Source organism: Tachysurus vachellii, chromosome 1 (genome assembly GCF_030014155.1).
Source record: "Tachysurus vachellii isolate PV-2020 chromosome 1, HZAU_Pvac_v1, whole genome shotgun sequence".
NCBI lineage: Eukaryota > Metazoa > Chordata > Actinopteri > Siluriformes > Bagridae > Tachysurus > Tachysurus vachellii.
Window position 1 is genome coordinate 25,983,230 of NC_083460.1, and position 21,991 is coordinate 26,005,220.

The window sequence follows — 21,991 nt, forward strand, 5'->3', positions numbered from 1 at the left end:
TTATAAAGGAAGTAAAACACACTCACACTAACACACTCACACACACACACACACGCACACACTCTCGCACACACTCTCGCACACACACACAGTCCTGGACACACAGGCACTAACACACTCCTGGACACTAGCATGGACTGAATGTACACACAGTATTTTTTACAAATCATTAGACTGTTTTTTTAAAATAAATTTTTACTCGATGTATTCTTGGTAAAAAAAAAAAAAAAAAGGACTTTTTATCTCCACAAATCTCCTTAACACACTGCTATCTTTGATTTCCTCTTTTAAAGGTTACAGTGTGTGTTATTTTGGCACTTAAAGTTCTCTTTCATGTAATCGCCAGCATGATATTTATTGTCTCAACTACAAACTGTTTCATGTGATGCAGTGTGTATCGTTGCTGCATCAGAGCTCCACGGTCCAGTGTTTGATCCTGTGCTCAGGTTACTGTCAAGTATAGACAAATATACAGGTGCTATTGACATAATATACAGGAATGGGTGGTCACCAGGAGGTAGAGTTAAGTAAGGTGACAGCTCTACTGAGGAACAGCTACTGATTACACTACTACTAAACACTCTATAACAGTCTAATGATTACACTAATTTGCTCCAGGTGTGAATGTGTGTTTCACTTCAATCCAATTTTATTTGTATAGCATTTTTAACAATGGCCTCAAAGCAGCTTCACAGAACAGGAGAAACGTAATACAAGAAATGTAATATTATACAAAGATTTTTTTAACATTTATTTAAATGTGTTTGTATTTATCTCTAATGAACAAGCCTGAGGTGACTCGTGTATTGATGTGGAGGTTGTTGTGATGATCTGACTGTGCTCTTGGCTTGTACTCAGTGTTTACGTTTACAGGAACTGGCAGATGACCTTATCCAAAGCGACAATCATTTTTATCTCATTCACAAACGTCAGCTGGGATTCAAACTCACAACCTTCTAACCAGTAGTCCAACACCTTAACCACTAGGCTACCACGTCCCTTAAAGAGGCTTCAGATCCACCTCGACCCGGACCAGATAAAACAGTGACTGCAGATGAATGAATGAAAAACATTTGACTGCTTCCATGTGTTCCTTAACATCATCTTCCAGCAAAACTACAGGAAAGCCAGAATCCAAGACAGTGATTCTGTGGCTGGATATTTTGTTTTGAAAAAATGTAGGTAATCTGGATTCTACTGCCTATTTTTACATCATACTGGATTCGGAGGCACTTGTAACAAACATCCTTAAAAACAGCTAAATTGAGGAACCTTTTTAAAGTAGGAAGTCACACATTATCTGATTATTCTCTTCAATGTTATCAAGGCTATCCAGGGAGACTGCAGGGTGACAGATCACATTCATTTACACTTACTGATACCTAATAAATGTTTAGTAGAAGCTCATTGTCAGTGGTAGAGACCACTACCACTACCACTAGACTTTATTTTTTTTTTAATAGAATTTATAAGATTCATTCGAAACTTTAAATTCAACAAAATTCTAAGAACCACGATTTTCACCTGTAGCATTGTAAAAAAAAATGTAATTAACAAACAATTAACCTGATAAATAAATAATATTGACATGGTCACCTGTAGTGAAATAAGAACAGATGTAATGTTCTGACACTGGAGCAAACCAGTGAAATATTTTTCCGGTCACTTTCCCTCAGCTGTTCTTACTACACTTCTAAGCACACAATCACAACACAAATGATACTAAATGAGAGCCTTATACTAATTATATCTGAGGAATTCCTAAAAGTGTGTACAAAATGTTTTCGGTAAGTGATTCTTGACCCTACAACAAGTGCTCTTAGACTTTCATTCTAAGTGTAAACAGGTTTTCTGTTCTTTTGTCATTACAGTAAAGGATATTTAGTGTAAACGTGAGAATTGTTGTGCATTTGTTCTAACAATAAACACATTTGAAAGTTTTCTTTTGTAGAAATAGTTTTAAAAATACATCCTGGCTAAAAATTCCCAGCAGTGGGTAAAGTTTAATTAAACAGAAAACACTAACCTCTTTGACGTTTCTGAAAGCCATCAGCTTGTTCAGGTTAATAACCGATAAGAGGAAACACTTCGAGCAACTTGAGCAAATGCGATTCTTTGTGAACCAGTTAGCATGAGGTACAGCTCCTCCCTATAAAAAAAACTCAAGTCCTATATTTTAAAATATTCAAAACGAGTTGCTCGTTGCTCAAGTTACAGGTCCCGCTTATTACATTGCTACCTACCAAATAAATCGATAATTTGACTCAAAATGATGATTTATAAAGGAGTTTATTGATTTAAAAACAATTGTATTGTTTACGCTAAAGAAAATAGTGCGCTCCGTCTCTACGGTTAGAATCCTGTGTGTCCATGGCAACGCTCTGTTTTTCATGGCAACGGTGTGTTATAGTTCACATCGATTCCCACCTCCGCCTTGTGTGTGTGGAGTTTGCATGTTTTCCCCGTGCCTCGGTGGTTTCCTCCGGGTACTCCGGTTTCCTCCCCCGGTCCAAAGACATGCATGGTAGGTTGATTGGCATCTTTAGAAAAATTGTCCATAGTGTGTGATTGTGTGAGTGAATGAGTATGTGTGTGTGTGCCCTGCGATGGGTTGGCACTCCGTCCAGGGTGTATCCTGCCTTGATGCCCGATGACGCCTGAGATGGCTCCCCGTGACCCGAGGTAGTTCGGATATGCGGTAGAAGATGAGTGAGAGTGACAGTGAGAGAATATAAATGTCCCGATGAACGGTCTTTGCATTACAATTAAAAGCAGTAACAATAAAGTAAAAAATGTGATGTGCAGTCAAGTTCGAGTGTATGCACTGTTTAAACGAGTGTTCTCAACTTCTCACTGATACTTTTGTGATTCGCAGAGTTTTGACAAGTTTTATAGCCTTGATATTGTTTCTTATTCAAAAGTGGTGACAGAAAAAACTCAGCACCCCCAACCTGAAACCTCTTCCCACACCCCTGTCACAGTCACATTATAATCAAAATTAATAATTAGGCTTCAAATGTATATGTAAGGGAATCAAGTTTAACAATTACATGTAATATTGCTCCAAATATCATCAATAATGGTGTGTGCAATACCATGTATAACTTGCATTAAGTCGGTAATATATATATATATATATATATATATATATATATATATATATATATATATATATATATATATAATATATATATATATATATATATATATATATATACACACACACCTACAGTTTTGATCTTAGGCTTTTCATTAAGTTATTTATTTCCACTATAACACTTGTGTTCCTGATATTATTGCATTTAATGAGGCCTCGTTGTATTTATTCTTACAATAGATTCCAGATGTGGTCAAGCTACAATTTTTTGACTAAAACTAGACTAAAATGACGGGACTTTTAGTCGACTAAAACTTGACTAACAAAAAAACATATGTGAATGACTAAATATGACTAAAACTAACAAGGACATTTGGCACAAGACTAAGACTAAATTAAAAATAGGTGAAGAAATGAACACTACTGTGTGTTATACGACAGCAGGACATGCTTAGTGAAATCATGAGTTATTTATTTTTTTCCATCCCAACGTCACAATGTAAGAACTTACATGACAAATGTAAAAGAACAAATTTATATTTTAGTCAAGCGAAAATGTTATGGATTAAACAATGATGGTGTAAATAAGTAATAATGATGATGCCACATACACTGCACATGCTCTTAATACAATATCAGAAATGACAGTTTCTGTTGCTCTGCAAGAGGTTTCACTTGTTTGTAAAGAACAATAATGAATAATGTGTTTTACTTACAACATTACTCTCATTTTAATATCATTATAAATCTAGATGGATGTGTGATAAACCAGGACAACACACAGTACACTGACAAACAGGCAAACAAGGAAATGTACATGGAAAGCATGACATCATGTTCATGTGGTGTTTAGTATCTGAACACCACACTATTTCTGAGAAGAAAAAAAAAAAGAAAAATGAACACAAATAATATAGCCCAGCTTTGACAGGTTTTGATCCAGTGTCTGAGGAAGTAAAGAGGATAGTGGACTGCTCATGAAAAGTATCTGTTATCAACACCAGCGGATGTTATGCTATGGTGAAGGTCTTCAGCTAAACTACAGCAAAACAGTGAACAAGGAGGGTGGAATTTATACTGCATTCACACTGGCAGCAAGACTTTAGCGTCATGTAGCTTGCTAGTTGCCATAGTTTCCCTGATAACACCTGTTTGATAACACGGTCTGGCAGCACAAACTACATACAAATCTATGAAATAACAGTCGAACAAATCATAAAAAAGATCTTCAATTTTACAAAAATAAAAATAAATAAATTATGTATTACCCTAAAACTAAAACTAAAAATAAGGAAGGGAAATGGTTGAGTATAAACTACATGCACACAGTTAATCATTGTGTACTAGTATCAGATTATACTTAAATGTTTGTTTTTCCGATAGTAAAAAAATCCACCCTGGATCACTTGCATATAATTATTTATTATCAATATAATCACTTTTTCCTAGATTAGCAAAACTGCTGTGCAACTAGCTGCTGATAATGGGGCTATCTAAACAGACTGATGCAGCTTGGTGTTAGTCTGTCCATCTCCTTCATCTGCTCACTAATACGCTCATACAGATCAGTTTCTTTCATACAGATCTTTCATGCTATTCCCTCAGTCAACACCATTGTTCTTATCATCTTGTAGATCACTAACTAGCTGAGTTGCATCTCTGCAGTCACTCAGTGTCATCTAGCTGATCAGAGCCCCAACCGACAGATGAGCACCAGAATCACTGATCATATAAATATTTCAATATAAAAACATTTCATATATGTTTCATCAGGGTGGATTTTTCTTGGCATTTTTCTGTCTGCTTTGTTGAAATCACTCTCACTGTTCTATGTTGGTGCATCAAATACAGGGCTGTACGCACACAGGATAATGGTGTAGATTGAGTGTGTGCCACTATTCCTTAATAGGCACACACACATTAGTACTGTAGCCACGTTATTTTTGCTTCGGATTTGCTTCTGAATTTTAATATCCATTTATTCTTCTACTAACTTTTTCATGTTGATCAATTTCTCACTTTGCGTTGTGGTTGCTTCACTTCCCGTCATGCTAAATCAACTCTCATTGTAAATGAATTACCTCAAGCTGCTTTGTCATGTCGCCTCAGTGCCAGTGTACCAGCAGCAGTAAAGCAGGGACGAAGTGCAATTTTAATTTCAAGCCTGTATTGTAACTATAAGCAAGCCACGATATGTTTGACTCACCACACATGTTAAAACAAAGCATCATGGAAATGTGCCTGTCATCCTGCATTACATCTGATATAAAACAAGCTTGTTAGCTAAACTGTAAAAATAATATTAAGCTGTAATTATATCAGATATCTTGTAAAGTTCCTGGTTTGCAGAAAAGTACTGACTCTGAATCAGATTTCTGAAACTAAGGCTCAGGAACTAGTTTCTGTGGTGGAAACATGCTTAAAGTTCAGGAGTTGTGCCACACATCTCTGTGGCTAATTATTGTCAGACTGGTTGATGCTGAGCTGTGCAAACGAGCTCGTTGGTAGTACGTCTGGACTCTCAAGTTCAGGAGGCTCACTCTCAGGCAATGCAGGAGGTTCGCTGTCTGAACCCAAGTGATTCTGGACCTCTGCTGTGGGAGGGGTTACTTCAGGATTCTCATTATTGATAGTGGAGAGTGTCTGTTCTTCAGTCTCACCTCCTTCCTCCTCCAGCTCTGAGTCAGAATCCAGACTATGCTCCATGGATCCCAGTGTGCCTGTGGAGCCCTCTAATGGAAAACAGCATAAGGAGAAAAACACCTCAGGAGATGAACAATAAGGATTTGTTACGATGTGAAATTCAGAAATTCATCCTAAATGCCTCACCTCGTCCCACATTTATCTTGTCTGCCTCGGTTCCTTCATGTTCTTCAGTTTGATCTGTTTCGTCGTCATTTGTACCCGAGTCCTCCCCATCAATACTGCTCTCCTGCAAAGGAACATCACAAATTCAAGTGCACTTTCAGTAGATGTCAGTGTTGCTTTTGTATGGGTCTTATTTTAGAGATAAATATCAGTGGTGCTTCTTTCACACACCTGCTGCAGTGATGGCGAGTGAACCGTACAGACAGCTCCTGTACGATTTGACTGAGAAGGGAAGATAGTGGAGTAAAATACAATGAGTGTCTCCACAATGCGGGCCTGATAAGGGTAATCCACCAGAGAAGACAGGGACACTGTGGCCCCTGAGGGCCGGGGCCGCATCAATGATGGCCCAAACACAATGCCCAGATTACTGGGGCTCATCTTATTGTCCTCTTCCAGCTCAGCAATCCTATGAAGTGAAAAATATGAACTATTTAAAAAAAAAATCTTTGAGCTTTATATGTTACATTTAGAGGTTACAGCAGATTTTCACTTAAGTACAGTATGACAATGAGGATAGGTTTAAATTTACACAAAGATGTAACTTCTTGCTTCAGACTTTCAGTCTCATCTCTACAGATAATAACTCTTTATAAAGCATATAGTTTTTGAAAAGTAAGACGTTTATACACTTTGACCCTGCAACACATTTTGAAGTGTTTCACTCACTCACTCTCACTCATTTTCTACCGCTTATCCGAACTACCTCGGGTCACGGGGAGCCTGTGCCTATCTCAGGCGTCATCGGGCATCAAGGCAGGATACACCCTGGATGGAGTGCCAACCCATCACAGGGCACACACACACACACTCATTCACTCACGCAATCACACACTACGGACAATTTTCCAGAGATGCCAATCAACCTACCATGCATGTCTTTGGACCGGGGGAGGAAACCGGAGTACCCGGAGGAAACCCCCGAGGCACGGGGAGAACATGCAAACTCCACACACACAAGGAGGAGGCGGGAATCGAACCCCCAACCCTGGAGGTGTGAGGCGAATGTGCTAACCACTAAGCCACCGTGCCCCCCTGAAGTGTTTCAAATATCATAAATAAACAGTATACTTAAACATCATAAGAACAAGCCCAGATTTTGCTTGTGGCATGATTGTGGCACAGAGGATAAGACTTTTTGACCATTTACTCTATATTACCTGCGGAGATGGCGCACAATGTAGCGCAGTGTGGTCATGTTCACTTTGGGCAGCTCAGTGAGGAGTTCCTTTAGTCTGTCCACAAGGTTCAGAAGTTTGGGGTCTGTCTCTGGACCCAGATCAACCAGATCAGGTCCTTTCCCAGCCTCGGGCCCCTCAGGTCCCACCAAGGCCAGGCTTTCCTTTGCAAGGCCCATTAGACTGTTATACAGGCGGAAAGGCATGATAGGCTCTGGAAGCTGGACAGAAGTACAAAATATGAATTGCTATATTTCAGTGTTTAAGTATATAATTATATTACATGTAATAATGATAATAAAGCAGAGAGAAAATCCATATTTAATATTTGAGAATTATATTAATATATAGGTCTTGGGCTAAAATAAGACACAAGTTACTCCTTGGCCTTGTAGTTATTTGTTCTGTATGTGACAGCATTTTGTAGGAGGAATTAAATTTTAAAATTAATTTTTAAAGCAATCAACCTGATAATGACAGAAATCTTCGGGTCCATAATTACGAAAGTAAACTTGCAAGCTTAGATGAGTGTAAAATTAGTGTGATAAAAATAACAAATCAACCTGTCTCAGATAGAGCTTAAGCACGTTGCTGATGTCATGTGGAGAGGATTGAGACAGCTCCACAAGCTCCTTGCCATTTTCAAAAGCCTGGCACAATTTCTCCACCCTGGTTTTCACCCCGTTCACCCGGTAGATACCCTGTATTGGGGGAAAAATGAGGGAGGAAGAAGGGAAGATTTTAGCAGGAACTTCTTGTAAACTGTACAATTAATTAAACAGTTACAAAAGCCCCATCACTGGTTTGGGTCTCACCTTCATCCTAAGTGCTCTCCTTTCAATCTCACATGTGCACTTTTTGATGATAAAAGGAATTCCATCAGAGCTGCTGCTGGACACCTGGCAGAAATCCTGTCCGAAGAGCTGGAGGCGGCCCTGCAGTTTCTTATGTCCACACTGGATGGCCAGAGTCTCCAAACAGCGTTTATGGCAAGCCAGGAAACACTGCAAAATGTCAAAGCACATGCAAAACACTAATTACTTGTGTGCATAATCAACTCTACAATGCTGTTGATGTTTGAAATTTACATTAACGTCATGTAGACATTGAGCTTTCTTATTACGAATATATTTAAACATGTTATTTAAATTATTGCCAAAATCAGATTTTTAGCAGAATATTTTAAAAACATTTATATTACAGTTAACACACTGGATCCAGATAATCAGCCTGGTACAAGCACGAATACCTGGCCCAGGTTTGATGGAAGCTGTAGAAGTGAAAATAATAGATTGCCTAGGAAGATCTGCCCAGCTAAACACCCTATTCTTACCTCCTCACATTCTGCCCCCTGGAAGTACACATAGCTGTCACACTGCCGGCATTTTGCTGGAGAGCGCAGTTTGCGCAGGCGGTGGGTTTGTGCAGCTTTGGATAGGCCCACACTTCTAAACGGCCCAGTCGGCACCACAATATCAGGCTCGATGCCATTTATATCTGGAAGAAAACGTGACAAAGATGGTCAGAGCTTAATACATTTTGGGTTACACTATAACTATGATAATACTTTAGACAAAAATACATCACTTATATACTGTATATTCATATACTGATTCAGTATACTGAATGATTAATCTCAAATACAACGTACTATTAATATTATATATACACAAGATATTGTGTGGTTGAGATCACTGATGCATGAGAGGAAAATTCTGCAGCACCAAATTCACCCTACAGGATTACAATCTTTTGTGATACACACAATAGCAATCAATCCAGGAGTCTCTCTATACATCATACATGTGTAATACTAGAAAGAAAATTATTACAAGTGCCATGATATTCAGTCTTACTGGAAGATTCAAAGTTGGCCATGCCCCCATCTTTTTCCTCGGGGTCCTCGTTTGATGACATGGTTCCTGTGGACGACGTTCGGGCGATTTTACTGATGTCACCTACAGTGAGATCACAGTGTGTGAGCACAGTCTTATAACTCTGAATGCTGCATCTGTGTCTTTTGTTACCTGTTTTTTAAGTAAAAAGTGTCAAAACCTGAAATCTGTGTTTACCTGCACTGTTGGTGGGGGACCCTAGGTCATTTCCTCCGACTACAATGTCTGTGTCACTCACGGTGGAGCCCCAAGATTTGTGAGTCATGTGACCACGTGCTGAGGGAGTGACAAGCATAACAGATTATGCCTCATGTGCTATCAGATATCAGTGAAACGTTTTTTCAATCATTGTCTTTATTTAGTTTTAGTTCATCAAATGTGTTCAAGAAGTATATCATGACACTGTAGACATAAATATATACATATAAATTTATATATAAAAAACACTGTATAAATGGTTTCAAAACTCACACCAGCTGAAAAAAGGCCACATTAACTATTAGCCTATTTGCCTGAAGAGCTAACATTTTGTGAAGAAGGTGTTACCACAAAAGTATACATTAAGCTCTTTTATTATCACACTTTGTGCTGAGGTCTACTGCATGAGTCCATTATAGAAACAAAGGCAATTTTAAAATAACTGGTAGAGGAGAAAAGTTATTTTGTTGTTACACTAATGAATGAAGTATTCAAGGCACATTTTCTCTCCACAGATATAATCAGTTACATACTGTACACACTACATTTAATGATTAGTAAGCAATTGTAATGCACAGATAAATGAATAATCCAGGAAAAGTAATCTCAATGTTGCCTTAAACTGCACATACCTTTCCTCTGCTCCTCTTTCTGAGCAGTTGCAGGATCGTCTGTGTCTCCAGCTGTGACTGTCCCCTCAGAGCTGCTCGCTGCATCAGTATTGGAGCTGTCACTGCGCACTCTGGCTGCCTGACTATAGTCAAAACCAAACATATACAGTCTATCGCACCAGTTCACATGCTAGTATGCTTTCAAACTATTTTTGTAGTTTTTAATTTTACATGTAATCTTCTGTTATGAGCAAATGAGCAATTGAGGGTTAAGGGCCTTGCTCAGGGGCCCAGCAGTGTCAGTTTGGTGGACGTGGGATTCGAACTCATAACCTTCCGATCAGTAGTCTAACACCTTAAACACTAAATATGTCTCCCATACAGGTCATTTTAAACTATTAAAAATAATGTATGTGGAAAAAGTATACAATACACAATATACAATACATATTAAATATGGTTTCAAAGACTAAGAATCTTTACATAAAATAGGCTTAGAACATCTCTACACTTTCATCCTCTTTAAAACCTTTCTGACCATAAATATATTCATTTGTATAGCTACAAATATTTTATGATATCCACGTAAAAGCAAATTAAACTGTTAAAGTACTATGTATTTTGCTAAAATTTTAATTGCTTGCTAGCTTTTAACTTTTAGCTTTGGGTTTTAGTTCTGCAGCTAACGTGATGACATCATGGGGCTTAAATGTAAAGCTGAAGTACGCTTGAATCTTTAACAGAAAGCAGGTTTGACTTTACTGCTTGAACCCTGTGTGTGACACGCACTGGCTGCTGGAGGCACAGTAGGGCTCGAAGGTGTAATGGACCTCAGGCTCCTCACTCATCTGCAGCTCTTTGACATGTGTGGCGTACTGCTGTCCTGGATCGTACAGCTTACTGCTCTCACACAGTGTCTGGTAGTGCACAGGCAGCCCCACTGTCTGCATATGCATGATCTGGTAGTAGGAAATAGTGGCCTGGAGACAAAGGAGAAATTAATTAAAGCACTTTACAAATAAAACTGAAAAATAATTATTTCATGCTTTATTGAACCATTATTGTAGACTCACTGCTTTCAAGTATACCTTAGATAATATACAGTTAATACACTAGATAAGATACTACATAATTCAGTAATTATTATAAAACAACAAAAGTAGTGTACTATATAGTGACCAGGACATGAGGTATGTTGACCTGTCTTGCTAACATTTTACAGAGTAAAACCTTTCATGTTTGTTAATCTCAGCTTGCAACTAACAGGTGACATTTAGGCTAAAGTTATATTAACCCTGTTAGCAGGCTTGTATACAGGTTATTATTTGGCTTATGTTTGGCATCTTTTGCAAATCTTTTTTATATCATAATTATTAGACAAATCCTACAGGTGGACACTCACAGAGCGGAGGGTCTGGTCACTTTGCTTGATGACCTCCTGGATCTGTCTCAGCACTGTAACCTTTGTGTGCTCCAGCTCCTGCTGCTGCTGTGTGGCATCTGCAACACACACACGGTACGTGGCCTCCGCTTCCTCTGCCTGAAATGTGGGAGACAGACAGGCTGATGTTTTTCATCATATTAACTACTGCATTAGCGTTACTGTTTCATATAGTGACACTACAGCCTTATGTGCATTGTACATAAAGCAAACCTTATTGCGAGCCTCTTCCTCTAGACGCTTTTTCTTATCCACTGCTTTGGCCGTGGAGCTGCTGCCCTCCTCCTCTGCTCTGCTAGCTGCCATCTTGGCCTTCTCATATTCCTCATAGCGGGTGACATAGACCTGCTTAGCCCGCCGCAAATTAGCCTCAGACTCCAACTGCAAAAATGTGATCACATTTAAAGCACAATCAAATCAAAGCTCATAAAGTTGTGTCTTAGTGGGACACAGCTTGTCAAAGTATAGACATACAACAGAAAACAGCACCTACAGGTTTACTCTTACTATGTAATCTAGATTCTGATATGCAAATCAGAAATGCCCCAATCCTCCTTTAGTAAAGCTGTATCATACCTGAGAGGATGTGTTGGAACATATTGGAGATAACTGCACATAACTGAGACTGAGAACTGACACTAAAATACAAAGTAAATGATTTTGTTCCACTGAATAATATAACAAATATACATTCCTCTCTGAAAGCATTGCAACAACAGGGACAATTCTTTTGTTTTTGCTATTTATGCAAGACATTCTTTGTTTGAGATCAAAAGATGAGTATGTTATGATCAGAATGTCAGCATTAATTTCCTGATATTTACACCGAGACATTTTAAACAATTTAGTACATGATGTCTCTGTTGGCATGTTGGCACACCATCCAACTTTTTTGGTGAGCTAAAGTATTGGAACAGAGAGTCAAAGTAATTTTTTGCAAAAACGCTTGCAAAAACGTGTCAAGCAGCTGGTGACATCACAAAACAGCTTCTTGCTCAAGCATTCTTGCTTATACTGCAGCTTCGTTTTGTTGTCACTTGTTTTGGTGGTTTCTCCCTTCAGTCTCCTGTTCTGGAGGTGAACTGCAGGCTAGATTGCGAGACATGGCAGGGTCAAACAAAATGTGCCACGTTCTAAGATGTATAAACACAGTTAAATATAAATATCAGTAAATTAAGGTATTTGTGATCTCATATTCTTCTTTTGAGCAAAATCAATCAAAAATGTGATTCCTCAGACCAGACCAGCTTCTTCCTTTGCTCCATGTGCTCCAGTTTTGATGCTCACATGCCAATTGTAGGGACTTCTGGTGGTACGGATGCTCTCACAAGTCGGCAGCTACAAAAGCCCCAAATGTAGCAATCTGCAATGTGTTTTGACTCCTTTCCATCACTGACTTTTTCAGCAATTTGAGCTACAGTAGTTCTTTTGTGGGATCACGCCAGACAGGCTAACCATCACTCCCCACATGCATCAATGAGCCTTTGGTGCCCAAGAACTTGCCACCAGTTCACTGTTTTTACCTTCCTTAGAACACTTTTAATAATACTTGTAAAGAATTGTCAATTATTTAAAAAAAAGAAAGTAAATGGTGACACCTCGATAGATGCATATATATCGGAGTCATAGTTGGGTGAACAGCATTCATAGTTGGGTGAACACCAGTCAGTCATATTCAATTTCTTGCCAAATAGTAGAACAGCATCAGCATTAGATAATCAGATCATCTGGGGAACTTGCAGTGGTTGGATGGTAATAAGATGATAATACCACCAGTTCTCACCAGTTTTCTCTTGGCTTTGAGCCACTGTTCCTTCAGCTCTTTTCTTTTCTTCTCATGCTCCTGCTTTCTCTGCATCAGAGGCTGTAAACAGAGCAGTATACAAACAAGCATAAATGTCATCCTTACAGTATGCTCAATATTCATCTCTCCCGCACACACACACGCGCGCATATATATATATTAATAAGCTTTAATAATGGGAGTGTTTTTGTTAATCACATGCCTAGAATAGCACAAATATTAAATTTAGCATTTTTAAAATAAAAATCACAAGCAAATCATCGCTGTTGGGCGGAATCCTCGTATCTCCAAAACCATTATTTTTCAGGAAATTAAAAAAACGCCGTATTTTTTGAGTTATTAAACACTGTATCGTTAAAGTTGTTATTATACCTTATATTGCTATCATACTGTTGTGTACCAACATTAACACAACATTTTCCCAAAGTCACATTTTATCGGAGATACAAGCTTTATGACTTCGGAGCCGGGAGATTATTAGATTATGCTGTCATTGATAAGAATGGTACGGACACAGACGTCGCTGCTGCCAGCAGTGTTCAACAAAGTCTGTGGTCACGTTGAGCCTTTTTATTTGCGCTCAAGCTATTTTCAAGACTTTAGATTGGTTAATAACCTGTAAAGATAACAGACCCACGTGGGGACTGACCAATAGCATCGATATGTGAAAAAATATGAAATTGACAAAATTTGGACATAGGAGGTTTCCGCCCGACAGCGACGAAATGTCTCAGCTGTGTACCTGTATGAAGGTCTGGCTGTACAGAGTGTTTGCAGCTTGCTGTATTGCTGAACTCTGCTCCAGATCCTGCTCCAGTGCCAGAGAATATATGGAGAAGAAAGGCATGTGTGGCTAGTAGATGAAAAAAAAGAGTAATAAAGAGTCAAATACCAGTTTTAGTCAGTTTATTTTATACTACAATGATGCTGAATTCATGATTCCGACTGGTCAGGTGGTGTTAACTCATTTTCTATAAAACTGAGAAAAAGAAAAGAAAAAGAAAGGAAATATGAAGAATAAAACATTGTGACATATGTTATTATGGGGAAACAAAAACCTTGAGCTACTAACACTCCAATTTTTCTTAGGCTGCATTGCCTCACCTTGTTGCTGATTATTTTCCCACAAAAGCCTGTGCTTTAATCTTTAAATAAAAACTATAGCTTACCTGTGTGATTGTTTGCTTGCATGTCTGATAAACCCTTTGGAGGCCTTTGGAAAATTCCACCTCTGCAATACAAAACATATAATATGTAAAGTAATTATATGCCACATGATATTAAACTGAAACTGAGGAAACATTCACATCTTACCAAAAGAAATGCGTTTCTCCACGTAGCCAATGAGGTCCTTCATGTACTTGGAGATGGACTTAGCATACGTTAACGCAGAGTCAACTCCACCTTCACTGCGCTGCAGAAGGATGTCGACCTCCTCAGCTCTCATTGCTGTTCACACGCACACACACACACACACACACACACACACACACACACACACACACACACAGTTTCAGTCTAAACAATCACATATAGTCATGCTTATATTGAAAGGGAACTGAAGTTAAAATAATACCCAATTCAGAAGAGTCGTGTGAAGTCTCCATACCAGAGATTCTGTACAGGTTCTCCATAGACTGACAACACAAAGAGAATTACAACCATACTTTCCAGAAAGTTCAGTTACATTTTTGTCCTATGCACACGTACACACACACACACACACACACACACCTACCTTGCTCTTCTCTGTGGGTAGAACTGATAGAAGAGTGCTGCTGTCAACCTCTCCCATTAACAACTCTGAAACACTGAATAAGAGGAAACAAATATAGTGAGGGGAGAAGATAAACATATACACTGCTCTGTGTGCTCCATACACCACCAATTTTCTGATCCAAAACAAAAGGGTTTCATGGCATTATGAGTAATCTTGTAATTTTATTTGTAGGCCAAAATGACAAATATGACTAAAAGTGTAACAATGTAAGTGAAAAGGTTGTAAAGTTCAATGAAAATATTTCTTATTTGGCTGATTTCATTTTATCACACTGTACAGCACTGGCTATTATTATTATTATTATTATTATTATTATTATTAGCCTGTAATAATAATAATAATAATAATAATAATAATAATAATAATAATAATAATAATAATAATGGAAATTTATGGATAAAGAATTTCAAGTCTTTACTCCTGCCTTGACATGAACGTCAGCAATTTTCTTGAATGCAGTTATGCTTAGCAAACATTTCTGAGTCATTGAATACAGATCTGTCTATGTTACAGTTAAAATAGCATTGTGTTATAATAATGGATATCATAATTGAAAATAAGTGATGAGGAAGTGATTTACAAACAGCAACTGATGCAGTGATAAAAATCAAACGTCTGTTTTGTTTTTTGTTTGTGGGCCAATTGCTGAGAAACAGAAGAAAGCCACGACTCCACTTCCTGTTATGGCACTAGAGCTACAACCTGTACCAGTGGAATCATCCTTTTTTCGACATATACACACTTTTACTCATACTGCTAAAAGGTGCAAGCAAGTTATGATGTGTTTATACAATGAAAATGCATTTATAGCCATTTTCACACCACAGGTGGAATCCTTACACAGCTAATCTTACTCTAAAACATCCTTCCAAATTGAGTAATTTGGTAATTTAAGTATTAGATTAAATGTGAAAGTCTTGACAAACAGATGACTTACTTGTTGCTGAAAGCTACTGCAATGGTCTCGATAGCTTTCTCAAAGTCCTTTTTGTCTGTTTCATTGCAGACTTCATAATGAAAGCCTGAGGATAAACCAATATCTCAGAGACATTACAGAGATTAAAAAAATAAAAAAAAAATCTTCCAATAATAATACTCTGTGCATTTGTAACTGCTGAAATTATTTCAGTAACATTAATCATATTTCACCAGCTGGCTCTGAAATCTAATGACTAAAATTCCATCTGACCTTTGACCTGGGAGATGAGTTTGCCGGCAGCGGTGAGAGTCTCCACTGTGTTGAGGAGCGGGTACATGTTGATGATTTGACGCAGAATCCGCAGCACCTCTCCCAGACACTCGTGGGCCAATGGACGGCGGTTTTCCCGTTTGTCTGGAAAAAAACAAACCCACATGTTACTAAGTGAGAGCAGCTGTTTATATGAGACAGATAAACACAGTGACTGCAGAGCTTTACAGCTACACCTTCCATAAAATCCAGGATTACTCACTGAGATCAGTATTGTACACTGTTTATGTTACATTTCAGTGGGTGGATACTTCTGCAAAAGTTTAGTTTTTTTCCTCTGAATATTAAGAATGAATAGAGCAAAAGCAGGATATGAAGAGGTTGTTTGTTGGCAGGTAGTGGCCACAGGATATATTAGAGAATATTAAGATCAGATTTTGAAAGCAGATTTTTTATTATATTTTTTATTATCTTATTTTTATATTAATCTCTTAATAGTGTAGCATTGTGGTGCAGTAGGTTGTGCTGCAGTCACACAGCTCCAAGATCCCAGCATTGATCCTGCGCTTAGGATAATGTCTTTGAGGAGTTTCACGTTTTCTTTGGGGTCCTCCCAAAAAACATGGATGTGGATTGTGGACACTATGTAAATATATGTGAATGAGTGTGACCTGGATCTGTGGTGTCCCAACCAGAGTGTATTCCCAATAGTGTATTCCCATGTATTGCCCATACATGGGAATACTGTGCACAGATAAACTCTGGGTCCTCTGTAACCCTAACCAGAATAAAGTGGCTAGTGAAGATGAATGAAAGCTGGAATAATATCTATACCATGATCTCTTTTGTTATAATTTAAGAATAAATGAAGATTTGATCAATTCAACCCACAAAATACTTTATATTAAGTTTTTTTTAAACTTCTGCTCTTGACTATATAAGTGCTAACTTGACTTGACTTGACAATTTCTCTCAATGATAAAAATTCCAGGGACTGAAAAAAAAAGGCGATAAATTCCAAGAATATGAGGTTGTGAAGTGACTCCTATAAATCCAACAGTGAAACAAAAAGGCAGACTTGAAAAAATACATGTGTGATGTGTGTAGGAAAAGCATTCAAAGTCTGTTTGCAGAATTGATGTAAGAGAGGGAAAATAAAGTATGTGTAAAATGAAGTAATCTGAAGTAATAAAGTAGTAAAGTAATGTGACACCAACTAGGCAACATTGCAGTAGTGACAAAGTAATCACACCGTGACTCAAACATTCAAGCATACAGGCAGTGCATGGTACAAGGGATACTAATACTGCTGTCAGGTATTGATGTGATAGAAATGCTCTAATACAAATATCCGGTGCCACATGATACTGATCTGGACTTATTTCACAATTAATGATGTCACTAAAGCAAACCAGACGATAAACTGCACTTTTATGATACTATCAAGAGGATAAACTACAGCGTGTTCGTCATTATAAAAGAAACCTGAAAAAACATCTTGTGCTTTTACAATACCAGTAATAAAGAGTAACAAGAATAAAAGCAAGAACATGGAAAATTTTAAAGAAGCTGACTACCTATTTTCTACTGACATAATAACAAATACATATCTGTGTTCTAACTTGGTCTAAAATAAATGGCACTGACGCATGGCTAATTTTATTTGGACATTCTATGAGTACGTCCTTCTCATACAGCACGTACTGTATAGCCAACAACTGTCGATTAAGTGGAAGCACATGGGACACTCAAGTGACATCGTGAGGCACTTTACACAAGATCTAAACCACTTTTAAGTGTGCTGCAACACCTCGGAAAGCCACTTCCTCCTCTCTACACAAAGCAGCAGCGCATACTTCCCCCTGATCTGTCAAAACAACACAGCCACTGAGGCAAAAACAGAAAGTTAGTCAGAAAGGAATGAAGGAAAGCAACATAACCTTCAAAAAGCTAATTCTTTGATTAATTTTTTTTAATGTAAATGCTTGTAAAATTATATATATATATTTTTTTTAATACATTTATATTAATTCACATTTTCCACAAAAAAAAAAAACAGAAAAGCAACAACAACGTTGGAATGAAGCAGTGTTAAAGTTTCGTTTACATGAACCTTGTAAGCCTTCCTGATGAATACGCAGGTGTGAATATGTAGACTGAGAGTGATTCTGACAGAGAGTACAGCTTCCTGTTTGAATGTGGTTTGCCACAGAAATTGTGCTCAGAGTAACGAACGGAAGCTCAAGGTGCCTTCAGACTGAAGCCCTCCACACCATTTTCCCTCTTCAGTCAATCATGTGAGGAGTTGCCTTATGGAAACTCTGGGACTTTTGTTATAAGTAAGAACTGTTACAAAGCTGTCATGTGGACTGATGGTAATCCACCATTTTGTCCAAAAGCCACCATTTTGTTTCAACCTAAATATGGTAAACGTGTGACCAAATGATGTAGAGGTGACAGCTAAGAAGCTGACAGACTAGAGTGTGACATCACGATAAACTGACACAATAACCCCCCCCACACACACACACACACAGGGAAGGCAATAAATGATTATTAATCTCTATGTATGAAAATGTAAACCATCACAATCTAAGCAATGCAGTGAGCTTACATGCTAAAGGTTAGCTAGGTTACTTGAACCCTGCTGGTAAAGCTGGGGTTATGTAAAATATTCAGCTAGGACTAACTTTTAATGCAGCTTAAGAAACTGATTGGGTTTCTAATTTTTATTAAAACTTATCAATGATGGGGTTGTGTAATGTAAAGTTACTGAAGCCACTATTTTTCACTATGTTCCTATACTACAGCAAATTGTGATCCACATTGTGTTTATCTTAAGTTGACTGAACATATGTGGGATGTGATAGACAAACAGGGAGGAACTGAGGAGGTCAACTTGCACCTTACAGGACTTAAAAGGGTTACGGTTATGGTTAACTGCTCTTGTGTCACACCTTCAGCTGTGTTTTGTCCGTGCCTTGATGGGTCTGAGCTGCTTTTAAGGCACAAGTGAAACTACACAATATGGTTGGTGGTTTTATTGTTAAGGTTGAATGGTGTAATGCGGATTTATACAATTTTATTCACAAGTTGATCCTTAACCTTATGATGATCGACTTTCACACTGGCCTATAAACAGTAACAGCATTAACTAAAAGTTAAATGTTATATCTATCTTTACTAAGCTTGCTTCTATTTCACTAGAACCTCTGATCCAGCTAATCAAAAACAAACATGCTCAGTACCATAATAAGGCCAGAAACAACTACACTAAAACAGCAGAAATATCACACAGTAAACATCAGATATTTCGCCTAATTAATTATTTGCGGAATTATTTGCCTTTGCAAATGCTAAGTATGTCTCTCTTATTTTGTTCATTGCTACAAGCCATACAAGCCAAAATTATTATATATGTGAGTCGTATCACGTAAAGGAAGGAAATTAATGGACAATTATGATAAGCAAACCACATCCTTTCCAACTCTAATTACATAGAGAATGACAAATAAAAGAGCTCTACTGTAAAAATGGTCTTTGTGCCCTCTTTAGAAACAGTTATGCTCTGTTTCTATTAGTAAGCTGATACTTTTAACCAAAGATATTAGACTCAGTCCTAAAGCTCTCTTAAGAAACTCTGTGCCATCTCCTTGAAAAATCCTCCTAAAAGAGAATAACAGAGACTGCTCTGTCCTACTCAATTTGTTACCAATAAATATAAATGTAAATCTAAATGAGCTCTGTGTTCTTAGAAAGAACCAGTTATGCAGAAAGACTTTGTGTTATAAGTGGAAAAAGACAAAAAAAACTGTCAAATTGGACAGTTACAAGATGTGATCTACATCCTGTTTTACCGCCCACTTCATTTACATACGTCTTACCTTCCAGAACTACATCTTTGAGTTTCTCCACAGCCTCAGCAAAGCGAGCCACAGCACGTAGCAGTGGGGGAATGTCCTCTACCTCGATAGCTATCGGCATTTCCACTGCCTCGGTCTGAGGGCTCTGGGCAATAGCAGCCCGGCCTTGACCCTTACTGAACACCCAGGATTGGATCGGGGAGCCCGCGGCGCTGGCATTGCGGCTCAGAGTTGTAGGCCTCTTCAGTGTGCCTGCTGGTGACGCACAACCCACCAGTTTTCCATGTGTGGCAGACGCAGTGCCCGAGCCTTCCACTGCTGATGGGCAAAGACTTGAGGTGGTGGAGAAGGATGCAGACGAAGAGGAAGAACTAGCATCTGAGCCATCTTTTCGAGGCTGCTCTTGAAGAATGGACAGCTAGGTTGAAAGCAAATAAGAAAAACTGATCAACTAAAAGTGTGGAGACAGTAAAAAAATATATATTATACTCAAAACTGCTTTTTTGTGGAAGTTGTGGTTCTGTAGCCTTTAGACATTTGTGCAAATGGCAGAAGACAGCTGTTGGTAAACAGACCTTATTTCACAAGTACCCATTGAGTAATACTGTGGCCTACTTCCTGTCGCACCCTAAATCTCACACAACACACGTCCTACGTTTCTATGGCAAAAACAGCAAAGTCTAAAAGGAGCACCATTCTGTATCAAACCATCTTAAAAAAATGACAAACAGCACAATTTAAAACACAAAGTACACACTGAATAAAAAGATGATGTGAAGAAACAGCCGATCAGAATATATGATGCATTTAAAGGGTAAAACTATCCATTTTGTGTAAAATCCAGGATTTAAATAATGGGTTACATATAAATGATTATTTCATTATGTTAGTATAAAAAAAAAAAAAAAAACACTGAATAAAAGCACCTACTTGTTTTAACCACACATTGGCTTTATTGGGCAACAGATCCAGTTTTGTTTTGCTGTCTACTTTCTTGACTCTCTGGACCGTTGAATACGGACTGTAGCTTGCTTTGGAACCTGTTCCTCTTTTTAACATCTTTACTTATTTTTTTACTTCAGATAACGGAATAACAAAAGCTTAAGAACGAAAGTGTGTCCATCTTGTCAAGTTCATCTAATGTACTTGCACTAACGGCTAACTGACAGCTACTCAGGCTGTAAAATTAGTAGCAGAAATTAAAATAATAGTCATATAAATTCACATTTGAGTTCTAAAACGAACACCAGAATAATACATATGTATTATTAAATACGATTAATCGTTTAAAAGTGTTCCATCGAGTCTACAGTCGATGCGTTTACTTGAAAATAATAAAAATCTTCATATTGTGCTAAGCTAAGCTAAGCGGCTAATACTTTCCCCAAACGACGCCATAACACCATTTAGCGTTAAGTTTTTTTTCACTTCTAAAAACAGATCAACTACTAAAAGACGAAAAGAAACCCAAATCCAAACCACTAAGTTTCTGTTTTACAAGCTTTTAAAGATAAATATGAGTAGCGACGATCCCGCACGGTACTGAGACGTCGGAAACGTTAATATACATCCCAGAATACGCCACCTCTGGTAACTATGGTGACGCACGATGTATACCATACTGTTTAGTAGGCTAGTATGCGCTTGAGTGACAGGAGACTAAAATAAACGACTTACTGTTGACGAACCGTGAGGCGACGAGTTTCCGGTCCGGCTCTTCTTTGACACGGAATGAGTTTTTATCAGTTCTCTTCTCTTTTTGTTGAACATTTTCTTCGACCTTGACTAATTTCGGTCACAGCTTAGTCCCCCATGTCAGAGCTCCTAACCTTATTAATGATGATGCTGCTGCTGCTCGCTCGTGCACTGCTTCAAGTGTGCTGCTCTTATCGGAGGTTCACTTTCCTGCATCACAGCTAAAACACATCCGCTCTGGATTTTTTTTTCTTTCTCTTTGAAAGACAAGTTAACCACGGTTGCCAGATATGATTCCTGTCCCCCATTGAAATCATACTGTTCTATTTAGAGGCCCCTAAATTGTATATAAACAGAATCTGGGGTAGGGAT

At 38.1% G+C, this 21,991-nt stretch overlaps 1 protein-coding gene across 3 annotated transcripts; it reads right to left on the reverse strand.

Annotated features, from left to right (window-relative positions):
- Positions 1 to 3,552: 3,552 nt before the first annotated feature.
- Positions 3,553 to 21,813, reverse strand: arhgap45b (Rho GTPase activating protein 45b). 3 transcript variants are annotated; one of them, XM_060879986.1, is made up of 23 exons: positions 21,602 to 21,813; positions 19,946 to 20,342; positions 16,062 to 16,205; positions 15,810 to 15,894; positions 14,831 to 14,903; positions 14,669 to 14,729; positions 14,407 to 14,541; positions 14,262 to 14,323; positions 13,835 to 13,945; positions 13,072 to 13,152; positions 11,502 to 11,669; positions 11,250 to 11,387; positions 10,610 to 10,827; positions 9,869 to 9,990; positions 9,216 to 9,314; positions 9,000 to 9,101; positions 8,477 to 8,640; positions 7,959 to 8,147; positions 7,707 to 7,844; positions 7,126 to 7,364; positions 6,137 to 6,374; positions 5,927 to 6,029; positions 3,553 to 5,829 (listed from the first exon to the last, which is right to left on the reverse strand). In XM_060879986.1, the coding sequence occupies exons 1-23, from the start codon at positions 21,692 to 21,694 to the stop codon at positions 5,552 to 5,554; spliced, it is 3,438 nt and encodes a 1,145-aa protein (XP_060735969.1). In that variant the 5' UTR covers positions 21,695 to 21,813; the 3' UTR covers positions 3,553 to 5,551. The 3 variants fall into 3 exon arrangements, with proteins under 3 accessions (XP_060735969.1, XP_060735950.1, XP_060735959.1); XM_060879967.1 differs by lacking the exon at positions 21,602 to 21,813 and adding an exon at positions 20,855 to 21,120; XM_060879976.1 differs by lacking the exon at positions 21,602 to 21,813 and adding an exon at positions 20,855 to 21,119 and having other exon boundaries at positions 10,637 to 10,827.
- Between the last annotated feature and the right edge of the window lie 178 nt (positions 21,814 to 21,991).

Excerpts from the sequence above, each read along its gene's own strand:
- arhgap45b (XM_060879967.1), bottom strand. The coding sequence starts at position 20,983 with ATGTTAAAAAGAGGAACAGGTTCCAAAGCAAGCTACAGTCCGTATTCA. Across the intron at positions 14,324-14,406 it reads GGAGAAACGCATTTCTTTTG|AGGTGGAATTTTCCAAAGGC; the intron begins GTAAGATGTGAA and ends TTTGTATTGCAG. Across the intron at positions 5,830-5,926 it reads CAAGATAAATGTGGGACGAG|AGGGCTCCACAGGCACACTG; the intron begins GTGAGGCATTTA and ends GTTTTCCATTAG.